The sequence below is a fragment of the Oculina patagonica genome, chromosome 7 (assembly GCF_052425735.1).
Source record: "Oculina patagonica isolate OP01 chromosome 7, crgOcupat, whole genome shotgun sequence".
NCBI lineage: Eukaryota > Metazoa > Cnidaria > Anthozoa > Scleractinia > Oculinidae > Oculina > Oculina patagonica.
The window spans coordinates 23,356,214-23,367,810 of NC_135764.1; the positions used below are offsets into that span (position 1 = coordinate 23,356,214).

Consider the following 11,597-nt stretch of genomic DNA (forward strand, 5'->3'; position numbering starts at 1 on the left):
ACTCAATAAATGTTTTTTACTTACTTTAAAAGATTGTGTGGATTTTAATTCGCCATTTTGAATAAATTTTTATCCAGCCTGAAAACCGGTTTGACCAGCTACCAAACAAGATACATGCGCCATTTTGAATAATCAAATCCAACCGGAATCAAAACTGGTTTGACTAGTTTGACGGTACTCCCTGATTGGTTCTCGTACAAGTCTTTGTTCTCCTTCTATATAACTGCATTAGCACCCGGCTGGTTGGGTGGTTCAATAACTCTATAACAACACCAACATCTCTCCTAAAAACTCATGTAATATTCAACAATAAATACTCAAAACAATACCCTACATAATGACTCGTATCTCATTAAATTTGTCCATAAACCAACGTGACACGCATCTCATTAAATCAGCTCCTATACCTACGTGACACGCATCTCATTAAACCAGCTCCTATACCTACGTGACACGCATCTCATTAAACCGGTTCTGGATATACAGAGCTCATTAACTCTGGCCTGTTGAATTCATGAATAATTTCGTCTATCCTTCCCCGTTAAACTACTCGCAATAGACCGTATGTATTACAATAGTCAACGTGAACGTTTTCATATTGTAATGCAAATTACCCGCGTGGACCGACTGCCATGAGTAACCATTGAAAATAAATTTCAAATCCTACGAAAATCGGCTTACACAGTTCTGAAGTATCTGCTTCAAAATCATCTTGAGAGCCACCCTAAAGAGTGTGATTTCTTGATTTTTTTAGTTCCTTTTTTGTAGTTCTAGATATATGCACCAGCCTACACCCCTGAAAAGAATACTAAATCAGTTATTCCCCTGAGACCTTTGAGCTTGATGAATATTTACGACTTCGTCTTGGTAAATATCCAGCAATGTTTATCTAGGGAGTCGTGTGTAGAGCCATTGGTCCTATCGTTAAACTTTGCAGTGGTAGTTTGCGTAAACTCCTTGTTTTTAAGCTAATTCCACTGAAATAAAACCTGCACTGAGATTTTTGCCAAATTTTGGCAACTAGTAGTAATCGTTTAACTTATGAGAACTAAAAATTTGGAAATAAAAATGGAGGGTACCAATGCTCGTTTAGGAATGAATGAATGAATGAATGAATGAATGAATGAATGAATGAATGAATGAATGAATGAATGAATGAATGAATGAATGAATGAATGAATGAGTAACAGTAACAGTAAATCTTTATTGTGCCTTACACTTTAAAGGGAGGTATTGGTCTAGTTACAATAAAGATGTTTTGGCAACTATGCTAACAAACTACGTAAAAACAAACAATGAAAATACAATGCAAACGTTTACGGTAATAATTGAACTATTAATTATACAACTATTTATTTATGCGTTAATGAATGAATGAATGAATGAATGAATGAATGAATGAATGAATGAATGAATGAATGAATGAATGAATGAATGAATAAATGAATTAATTAATTAATTAATTAATTATTAGTGTGTCAAAACCACATTGTTAGGGAAGATTCCCTTACAAATTTAGGGACATAACATCACCTTTTTTATACGCAACATTTCCTTATAATTTCATAATGATTATAATCACAATCGCTTGCGAAATTCACTTTTTCGACTATTGTTTTTTTCTACACTGAGAATTGGTCTAAATTAATTTTACAGAAATAAAGTTATTACCCATCTCGTACCAACAACAAAAAATGATGGGTAACCATATTGGTCTTCGAGAAAATGATGATTTTCATCTCTGTTGAGGTACAGCCAAAACGAAAAAGAGGCCGCCATTTTTCAATGCGCGCGCACTAATTACGCGTATGGTTATGCGCAATAGGGATGCGCAGTCCAATACTTAGAAATGACCTTAAGTTGAAAACGTTGACTTTTTTAATTGATTACCAAACAAGTTACTAAAACAAGCTGGGGCCATATTTATGTTGAGTATAAAATTTGTACCTTTTCTTTTTCTTCTGCAGCTGCCGTTTCTTTGGCTGGCTCATTTTCTTTACGCATGACATTTAAATCCTCGGGGTAGGCATCTAAGGACATGGTTTTCGATCTTTCATTCACAAGATCATCAAGGGTTGCAAATCGCTTTTCCCCTGAAACAAAGTATAACTTACATTATTTTATCTTTATACACCGTTTTGGTATTTTGCAAATTGTCACGATAGAACAAAAAGTTGCTTTTGTTGCGTAGCGCTTCTTTGAATTTCTTTAATTGCAAATTCACTACGAGGATCATTTCTTTACTTCACTCTCATCTGCACTCATATACTTAAGACCGTTCTATTCCTTTCAGGAGAAAATATGAACTCAAAATTGATCTTACTCCCAATGTATGGCTTCGTAGCTCAGTTTGTAGAGCATCGCACCGGTATCGCGGGGATCACGTATTTAAATCCTATTGAAGGGAAAAAAGTCGGATCAATTTAGGTTTCTGGGAAACTGCTCACCTACCCCTCCCCAAACCTAACATTAACCCTTACTTATCGCTTTGGGCAAAATGTTAGGTTTGGGGAGGGGTAGGTGAGCAGTTTCCCAGAAACCTAAATTGATCCAAAAAGTCTTCTTTCTTTTCGCTGCGAGGACCATTTCTTTACTTTAAATGACCATAATTGAAAGGGAGAAAACATGCTTTGATGAAAGCGCAGTCGAAACAAAATCCACGAACGATCGATGCGTTTTTATACATATGGCTCGTCTCTGCCTTGACTGTAATGTCGACTTATTCGAATGCCTCTTCTGCAAAGGCAGAATTGTACAATTTCTCCCACATAACAAGCAAGCGACAAGCAAACAAGAGACACGACTATGAAATATTTTCTATCCTTCGGGCAGCCCTCACGAGTCGTAGAGGAAACCCGCGTGAGACGCTTGAGTGCGGACAGCCAATCAGATTACGCGTTTGAACAATACAGCGGTTCAAAACAAAAACAAACGACCGCAATGACTTTTGTACGAAGGTGGACCTCAATTCAACTAAATTCACGAAATGTATTTACATTTGCGTCAACTTTTCCATCTAAATCAAATTTATATCTTCTGCAAGTCAAGCCACGACAACCTCTGACGAAGCTGAAAAAAGATTAACATGATATTCATGAGCTGGTGCAACAGTTTAATTAACCTGCTGGGCCTGGCGTCACAATAAATGCAAGCAATTAACATCTTTGCGGAATATTCCCGATCCTGTCTTTCCATGGCTAACTTTTAGAGTGCTAGTGTTGAAGACATGCCTTGCAATAGAAGCAAGTCACAACAAACTCTGCTGGAAAAAGATGCGGCAAATTACAGAGGCGTCAAACGCTACTGAGGCGAAAGCCATGCAAAAGGGATCTCTTCGGGCCACTGAAAAGTTCCGCCATAAATTTCTTTTAGTGATACACAGCTGTAGTATGTAAACGTACCCCTCAGAAACAAGTCCGAAGCAAAATAGGTCGAGAGACTGAAAATTGTGAACGGCAAATGCACAGTTTGACGTAACAAAAAAGTCGTGTGGGCCTGCTACTCCATAGAAAAGGTTGTCGGTACCGATGGAAACAGTAAAACGTGCCTATTCATTGTTACATAAGATCCTGTAAGAGTTTGTATTACAGTCGAATCTCCAATAAAGGTAAGACTTTCCGTAAGCGAACACTTTTTCACAAGCTGGCAAACCAAGGGCTTGGAGTAAGTCCCGCAACCGGCGAAGGAATTTTTGAATGAGTAAAAACCCTATGCTTGAGGGTAAAAGGATCTACACATGAAGGCGTGGGATCGTGGGGTGGGTAAATAAAGGAAAATGCTCGTTGTAAGGCAACAGCTAGGCAGAGGGGAGAACCTGGTGTAACAAGTATGGGAAGTTGCACCACCCGTTCCCAAAAGAACTAAACTTTTCTTAACATTCTAAAACAAGAGACTAAGTATATGGCCCAACAGGAGACACAAGAAGTACCCAAATTTGAGCGCAAAATGAGTTCAGAATTTATAATATAAACTTGAGTGAATTACCAGGATTTCTCTCGCTGAGAAAAATCCTATCTTTACACTATAAAGGATATCATATCTTTCACATGTGAAGATATCGATTTCGACACGTTTGCTGACGAGTTTGCCATGTTTCAATGCTGTATTTCTATATATATACGTAGGAGAAATTTTGGGGTAATGGAAGCTTCGGCAAATTGCTCTGAACACTGTCTAGTATTAGCTGTGATCATGATTCTAGCTTTCTCAACAAAGAAAGCCTTTTTGGAATTTGAGAAACTACCAATTGTGCTGAAAGTAATGCCAAGGAGATTTTACTGTAAGGCCTTGGCAATTGGAGTGCCATGATTTAGAAAGAAGCAGAATTTGTCACGTGTTGTTTTACGATTTTGTTTTTAGAAAATTAAGCCTTTCTCGCTATAATTCTGGAGGAAAATAAACAATTAAGAGGAGACCCACTTGATAAAATGGATGGATCTGTACCATTTGAGGATTCTAGCATGCGTGTCGGTGAAAACTCATCTAGATATCAATTGAATAATAATAGTAAAATAAAACATTTTTGTCGCACTCCTCTGTTGTGGTTAAAGAAGGAGCTTCTCTTGTTTCCGTTTTTTATAGCGCATTTAGATTTTGAATACACTTTAGGGATTAAACGATAAAATTCCCGCCTATTTTGTTATATAACAATCTGTGTAAGAACCCATTATGCCAGATAGAGTCAAATGCTTTTTGAAAATCTATGAAGCGGCAAAATAATTTGCCTTTGTTTGTATGTTTTGCATAATTATTTTAGGGAGAAAATATGGTCAGTTAATTGTTCAGAAACTGTTGAGGAAAACAATTTGAGAGGAATATAATAAATTGTGATTTTGTAGATAAGTGAGTAATCTTTTATTTAAGATTGAGAATAATTTGCCTAAACAATTAGTGACCTTTTCACATAAACCTAATTATTCATGCCTCACAATTGGTGGCTATTTATACCAAGTAGTGTAGCACAAATACACAAAGTCCCCCGTTTTCTGCTTCTTTTGGCTGAAAAAATTAACACCGAAAGACGTTCACAATCGCTCCCATTTTGAAATTGAAAAGATTCAGCAATTTGCTTTGAGCGATCCTTCATTTTATGGAGCACGGTTGGGCGTCTATATAACATAAGTATGTTTATTGATGTCAACATTCTCTTAATACGGCTGGCTTGACAGCGATAAAACTGAATGTGTGATTTGAATTACTGCCATGAAAACCTTTTTGAAATAGTGCCAGGCTGTGAAACGACGACTAGGAACATTTTTCAGTTAGAGAATTAGTTATTCAACCAAGGGACACGAATCGATTGATCAGAATTTATACAACGGATTTTTATAGGTCTTTACACTGAACTACACATCGCTCGAGAAAATCTAAGAAAATTATTTTAAAAACACGTTCAACAAGTGAGTTCTCTTTTTGGAGTGATGCAGAGTTCTTGTCAAGTATTACGTAGCTGTCGGTAGATGTCTAAATCCAGCACTGAAATTCTGCTTTAAACCTGGTAGACCGTGTAATATTAAACATTCATCTACCTAAGTCTCGAAGTCTCGAGATTACTGTGAATTCCTTCTTCTTTAAGTTCTTTGATCCAGCCAAATCGGTCGAACAATTTTAATAAGCTTTACTAGAACTGCGAGTCGCAACAGCTTAAATTTACAACATAATTACGTCATAAAGATAGAAAGTGAAACCAACTAGATGATACAAAATGAAGCTTGGCTTCGTTCGGCAGCAATTGACAAACAACAGCGCTTGCGTGTTTGAAGTGAGCATTCGCTTACTGTAGTATCCTTTCGGGCGGGCAGCTGTTTATTCTGTTTGTGCACGCTGCAGCAGTGCTCATCACACTGACAAACTTTCTAGCGCCACGACAACCTTCAGTGCATGAACTGAACATTTAAATGAATGTTTGGGACCACTTTAAACTAAAGAAGAAACGTTTGTGATTACCTGACTGATCACTGGACTGCATCAGGCATCACACGTAATAAATAGTAGGCCATCGTCTGGTGATTTTTTTCTAGCTGCAAAGACTACCTATTTCATATATTTGATGTTCTTCCTGTTTGCGTTCAACGAGGGAGAACGCATACTAATCGTGACGCTTTTTAAAATCAGTCCCGCGGGTTTTGCGGATCAGTCCCGCGGGTATCGTTCGTGATGCCGTGCATTTGGACGCCATCTTGGATGCCACAGATGGCCTCGATCACATGCAAATTAAAATGGCGTCGAATTAGCTCATATTTGCGAAGGAGAACGCATACTAATCGTGACGCTTTTTAAAATCAGTCCCGCGGGTATCGTTCGTGATGCCGTGCGTTTGGATGCCATCTTGGACTGCCACGGATGGCCTCGATCACATGCAAATTAAAATGGCGTCGAATTAGCTCATATTTGTGATCGCAGAAACATTCTGTGCTTAAAGAAATGGCCTAAACGCGTTTCCGAAGTTAAAATGAGGCCGAAACTGTCATGGAAAATATTACGGGTTATCATCAAAAGGTGGTGGCAAACGAGGATACATTGTTGCTCGTGATGTTTCTTGGGTGGGCAAACGAGCGGGACACAAAACAAATGTTTTGTGTCATGCCGTGCAAACGGGGGAACATTTGTTGCGGGCACAAAATGTTTCTGACAAAAATCAGAAACATTTTTTGTATCTCGGATACAAATTTTCAAATGTTGCGCGCGCGGGCGAACGGGGAAACATTTGTGTCTGCAACAATGTATCTCCACCTTAAGGAAGTAGAGCTTAAAGGGTCTCTTTAAAAATCACAAGTGGCGTTTTATCCCAGAACTGGGCTTAGGTCATGATTGTTTTGTTTCCTTCAAAACTGCACTGAATGTTTGGTATCTTGTACAGTTCTGAGTGATCAGCTTGTTCGACTTCTGGTCTTAACCCTTCAGTCTCCAGTCAGTCAGTCTGATCTATTTCTTCGTATCATTAGTTGCCATGGTCACTTCACTCGCGCTTGTTGGATATGAGATCGTTATAGCCAACTCGGCGCTACGCGCCTCGTTGGCTCTCTACCATCCCATATCCGACGCGCGCTCTTAGAATAATTGTTTAAGATCAACTTTCGACGTCTCCCGGCTTAGATCAATTTTCCACGTAGTGAGCCTCGTCTGCGATTCGAGCTTAAAGACTTGAGAACTACAGAGATCTGTGAAGCGAGTGATTCTGATTGACAGTTACTTTGTCACGAAAATTCCTAACCGAGTAACAACCAATCAGAGACACTGTACGGATCTACGTCATCAGTGTGGAATTTTTTCTTACTTGGGATCAAGTGTCGATTGCAACATCTCTATATCTCTTTCGCGAGAGTTGAAATTAATGAGCCAGTGATGACAGAAGACTGCTCGCTCAGGTTAACCTGAGTAAAAAAACTTCAATAATAAATTTATTAAAGTTTCAAAAAGAAGAATAGCAGTGCAACCATTAATTTAAATTCTAAAAGAGCTACATTCATCTTGAAAACTGTAACAAAATTTTTAACTTAGTCTAAATCTTTCCTGTCTCTATCCATGTCCTTCTCAACCTCGCTTCCAGGGTCTCTCTCTCCCGCCCCTAGAGCGCTCTGGGGCCGGGGAGAGAGAGACCCTGAGAACGAGGTGGTGTTATTCGTTGGCCTACTACCTGACATATTCACCGTTCTTCTTACATATCATACAATTGTTTTCGGACGGTTGTTGATTTGCCGGAAAATTGATTGTCTATCCTCTTTGGATCCAGCTAGCATGGTCATGTATAAAAGCGCAAGCTTGCGTCAATTTTGACGAGGCTTGGACATAGTTTTGTCAAAGAAAGCACCAAGTTATTTGAAAGAGTCTGGTACTGATATCGCACACCCAGGTAACGCAATCCCTGACACTGTTCAGCTATTTGACAAAGAACATCTTCAACAGGAGTAGGGAACCACTCCTGATAATCAAGAAACGTCAAATTCCTGCAATGTGTAGCCACGTGATTCAATATGGCGGCAGTCATACGGCCCTTTCGGACCAAACCAATTTCCAGTCCCTCTAGGTTAGGCATCTTGCTCAAAAATTGCTCCATTCCAGCGTTACTGATTCGCTTGGTGTTTCGCAAATTGATGTGTTTTAAGGCGGTACTCGAGTTTGCAAGAGCAATAAGACCAGAGTCGGTGACCTTTTTACATCCTTCGATACTGAGATACATTAAACAACGGCATAGCTGTCCAATTTCTACAAGAACTGCATCTGTGACCCAGAAACATCCGCTTACGTCAAGCTCTCGTAACAGCTTCGAGCGTCGCAACACGGAACCGAGTCCTCGGTTCAGTATCAGGGGACACTTCGACATTCCGAGGACTTCCATATAAGGGCAACATCGGGCGATCATCTCGATCCCCGTGCTCGTAATTCGGTTGCGATTGTTTATGTAGAGTTTACGAAGTTTGTGGCACTGACGCGCAATATGAAATAAACTTACGTTCGTAATGCGAGAGCACCCAGGTCCTGATAAGTCTATGTGCGTGATGGCGGACGATGTAACACGCGATACTAAACATATAACGCTCCTGTCACGAATGCGCGCATAACAACACGAAGACAGGTCAATACTCTGCCATAAACTAGGATCCAGACTCACTCGGCGCCACTGCTGACAGACCCTTGACATGCGTATTAAATCTTCAATGTCAAACTGCGAGAAAATCTTCAACAAAAGTGCATCTGGCAAATGGCAACAGTTTTCGTCGTTTTTCTTTATTTCTGCATGATGCGAAGGCAGAATCTCCTGCAAGCTGGAAGAGCACAGGTTTCGTGTTAAATTTGTCATGAAAAGCAGACATTCAGTCAACAAGTGTCTGAACAAAAATACAGATCTATAGTTAGTTACCGTGTTATGTATGAGCAACACACAAGTGAACGGCAGCGAACGAAATAGATACATTAACAAAGAAGAGGAATTTACATATCTCCAAGCAGTTTATCAACATTTATAGACTGAAATTGTAATCAGACAATTTCTCCCTTGTCAAGGCTAAGCCATTTATTCCGACAAATCATGAACAAATTTATCAAATTCAGATATGTTAATTTGCTTTGACTCCTATACTTGTATCGCTCATCTCAACGTCAAATAAAACTTTTTTTAATTTCGTAGCTGAGTTACGAACCTCGGTTAGAGGCAAGTTGTGAACAATTATATTCTGAAGTTGCGAACTATCTTCTGAAGTTTACACTTGATAAGTAATTTCAAGTCTTTCAACGTTAACGGATAAATGTTAGTTTGCCATCGAATTTTACAAAAACGGAGCGGTTTCTGACAAGAAATGGTTCTGTACGTGCGTTATAGTGACATCTTGGAAATTTTTGCAATAGCAACAACGTAAAATTACCAAAATTCTGCGTTACGTCAGTGGAAAACATGAGCCACGACGGAGAATTTTCAAGTTTAATTTAGAATTGAACGCTGAATTAACATGTACAGTGGTATCCCGATATAACAATATGCCAAGGGAGCAGTAAAATAAGATCGTTAAATCGAAGAATCGTTATATCGAAACTCCCGATATAACGATATGGCTGCAAAATAATCGAAAATATCGTTATATCGGGGTAATCCTAACAATTGATTTTTACTGCATATTAGAGGAAGATAAAGAGAATAATTTTGATAAGAAGGCTTAGAACACAGCATCACTTTCGTATATCATCGTACAAAGCTGTTTTTAGAAACGTTAGAGAGGACTCGATTACCGTAATGTTATTGCATTAAATTCGATGTTTTTGCAAATAAAATGTGACTGTGTACTGATAATATCGTTAGATCGGGAGGATTTTACGTTCGGTCGGCACCGTCCGCTAAATTCTCATCGTTATATCGGGAATATCGTTATAGCGAAGATCGTTATATCGGGGTTCCACTGTATTTGGCTGGAGAATAATTCTGATACCTTTAAACAAGGTTGGACGAATCAGGATTATCGAGATTCTTTTAAAAGGAAGTAACAAAATTCACTAAATTTGTCAACGCTGTTCTCGGCGTCGCTACTCGCAGTACTTTCTAATAACTATGTAAATAATTATGTAAATGTATGCATATCAAGTCACTCGTCTGTCGGGAATGCCCAGGTGTGTTGTTATAAGTTATGCTGTTGTTATATTTTCGACGGAACCTAAACATATAATTAAGAACAAAACGGTAGATTTTTACCTTGACAAAACGTCGACACAAAAAAAGAAAAACAACATTATTCTTCGAAATAAAGAAATAACAATTAAATAGAATATTTACGCGTGATCTCTTATTTTGTGACTCAGTTCGGCAAATTGTAAGCGAGTAAGCAACAGGTTGTTTGAATAAATTGTGTCATCCATGCTGTGTTTATGTCGAAATAATCTTAATTTTCGTGTGCAAACTAAAATCATGTTCTTATGACTAATTGACAGCTGTTATTTGCAAACGTTAAAAAATTTGACTATTTTTCTTTGGTGTCAAAATAGTCCCTGAATTAAGAAAAAAACGTCTAGCCTTCGACCTGTTGACAATTTTCCCCTCTTCTTCGTTTTTATAATGTCACCCTGTCACCCATTCACGAAATGAAACAAAATAATGTTGTGTACCCGTTGAAATTGTCTTAGTCTTTGTTAAGTTTAGTCATAACCAAAAGTATTAGCCAACTGTATTAAAATCTTTTTTTGTTGTCATTATTTTTTGGTTTTAATTTTCACGCACCCGCGCTGAGCATAACCGGCTCTACTATTTCTTGTTCAAAAAAATTGAATATTTTGTGGCACCCGCTTCTTACACATGCTCTGTAAACTATGTAATAATCTCTGTCAGATATAAGTATGTTTCCGTTTTTTCAATTTCCGGTTGTGCTTACCTTCTTTGCTCCCGCGAGAGTTTGTTTTGAAAGATGGTAAAAGACGGGACACTCCGTGAGCGACGGTGTTGTGACAAATTGGAACCCATCATCCGTCGATGATTTTTTCCTCTGCGTTCCGCTCTTATGCGGATTTTAGCTTCCAAGCCTTGAGACTCAGCAACGCGGACTGGAAGGCCGCAACTGGTCTTTTCCCACCCTTACGCCAATCCAAGACTCAACAACTGCTCGTAATTGGCTGTTTGCGAAGTTGTTATTGTTAGCTTGAGCGTGCAAATGAAAAGTAAACCATTTTAAGTCGGTCACGTGGTTCAAGTTTCCGCGGTGACACGGTGCTTGCAAGCTTACTGCTTGCGAATGGAAATTTACACTGAATTCACAGTTAAGTGAAATTTTTATGTTCAAAGCGTCGATAACTTGAATTTCTACTAATTTATTGCAGCGTCGCTTTCGGTTATTGCGTTATAATTACAATTACACATACGTCTGAAAAGCATACAAATTTAAATTGACCTCTTTCCTCAAAGAAATGTTGGTTGGCGAGTGCGACAAAAGGTAATTGAAGTTTGGGAAGGCAACGCGATTTAATAGAAACCATGTCTACCGCAGACGAGATAAGGCAAAAATTCCCTGCTGTTTGTTGGTCGAAGGACGATTAAATAAACCAAGAACTACCTGTAGCGGCAACGCGGAAGGCAAAACACCTGTCAGTATTATTAGCATTTTCATAAGCAAATTACCCCC

At 38.7% G+C, this 11,597-nt stretch overlaps 2 protein-coding genes across 3 annotated transcripts in view; both read right to left on the reverse strand.

Annotated features, from left to right (window-relative positions):
• Window positions 1-6,079, reverse strand: part of LOC144660431 (uncharacterized) — a 124,225-nt gene extending 118,146 nt beyond the window's left edge. The window contains exons 1-2 of the mRNA XM_078521048.1: window positions 5,947-6,079; window positions 1,948-2,093 (exon numbers count right to left, since the gene is read on the reverse strand). Coding sequence (XP_078377174.1) covers window positions 1,948-2,093; window positions 5,947-5,968 — 168 coding nt within the window. The 5' untranslated portion in view covers window positions 5,969-6,079. The remainder of the gene's footprint in view (window positions 1-1,947; window positions 2,094-5,946) is intronic.
• Window positions 6,080-7,431: 1,352 nt separating this feature from the next.
• LOC144660937 (uncharacterized) lies at window positions 7,432-11,007 on the reverse strand. 2 transcript variants are annotated; one of them, XM_078521657.1, is made up of 2 exons: window positions 10,854-11,007; window positions 7,432-8,765 (listed from the first exon to the last, which is right to left on the reverse strand). In XM_078521657.1, exons 1-2 carry the CDS (start codon window positions 10,943-10,945, stop codon window positions 7,742-7,744), a joined length of 1,116 nt encoding a protein of 371 aa, XP_078377783.1. In that variant the 5' UTR covers window positions 10,946-11,007; the 3' UTR covers window positions 7,432-7,741. The 2 variants fall into 2 exon arrangements, with proteins under 2 accessions (XP_078377783.1, XP_078377782.1); XM_078521656.1 differs by having other exon boundaries at window positions 7,432-8,828.
• Between the last annotated feature and the right edge of the window lie 590 nt (window positions 11,008-11,597).

Bases quoted from the DNA above. Each gene is read 5' to 3' on its own strand.
- LOC144660937 (XM_078521656.1), bottom strand. From the start codon at position 10,945: ATGATGGGTTCCAATTTGTCACAACACCGTCGCTCACGGAGTGTCCCG. The intron at 8,829-10,853 runs GTAAGCACAACC...ATTTTTGTTCAG, and splicing joins CTCTCGCGGGAGCAAAGAAG to ACACTTGTTGACTGAATGTC.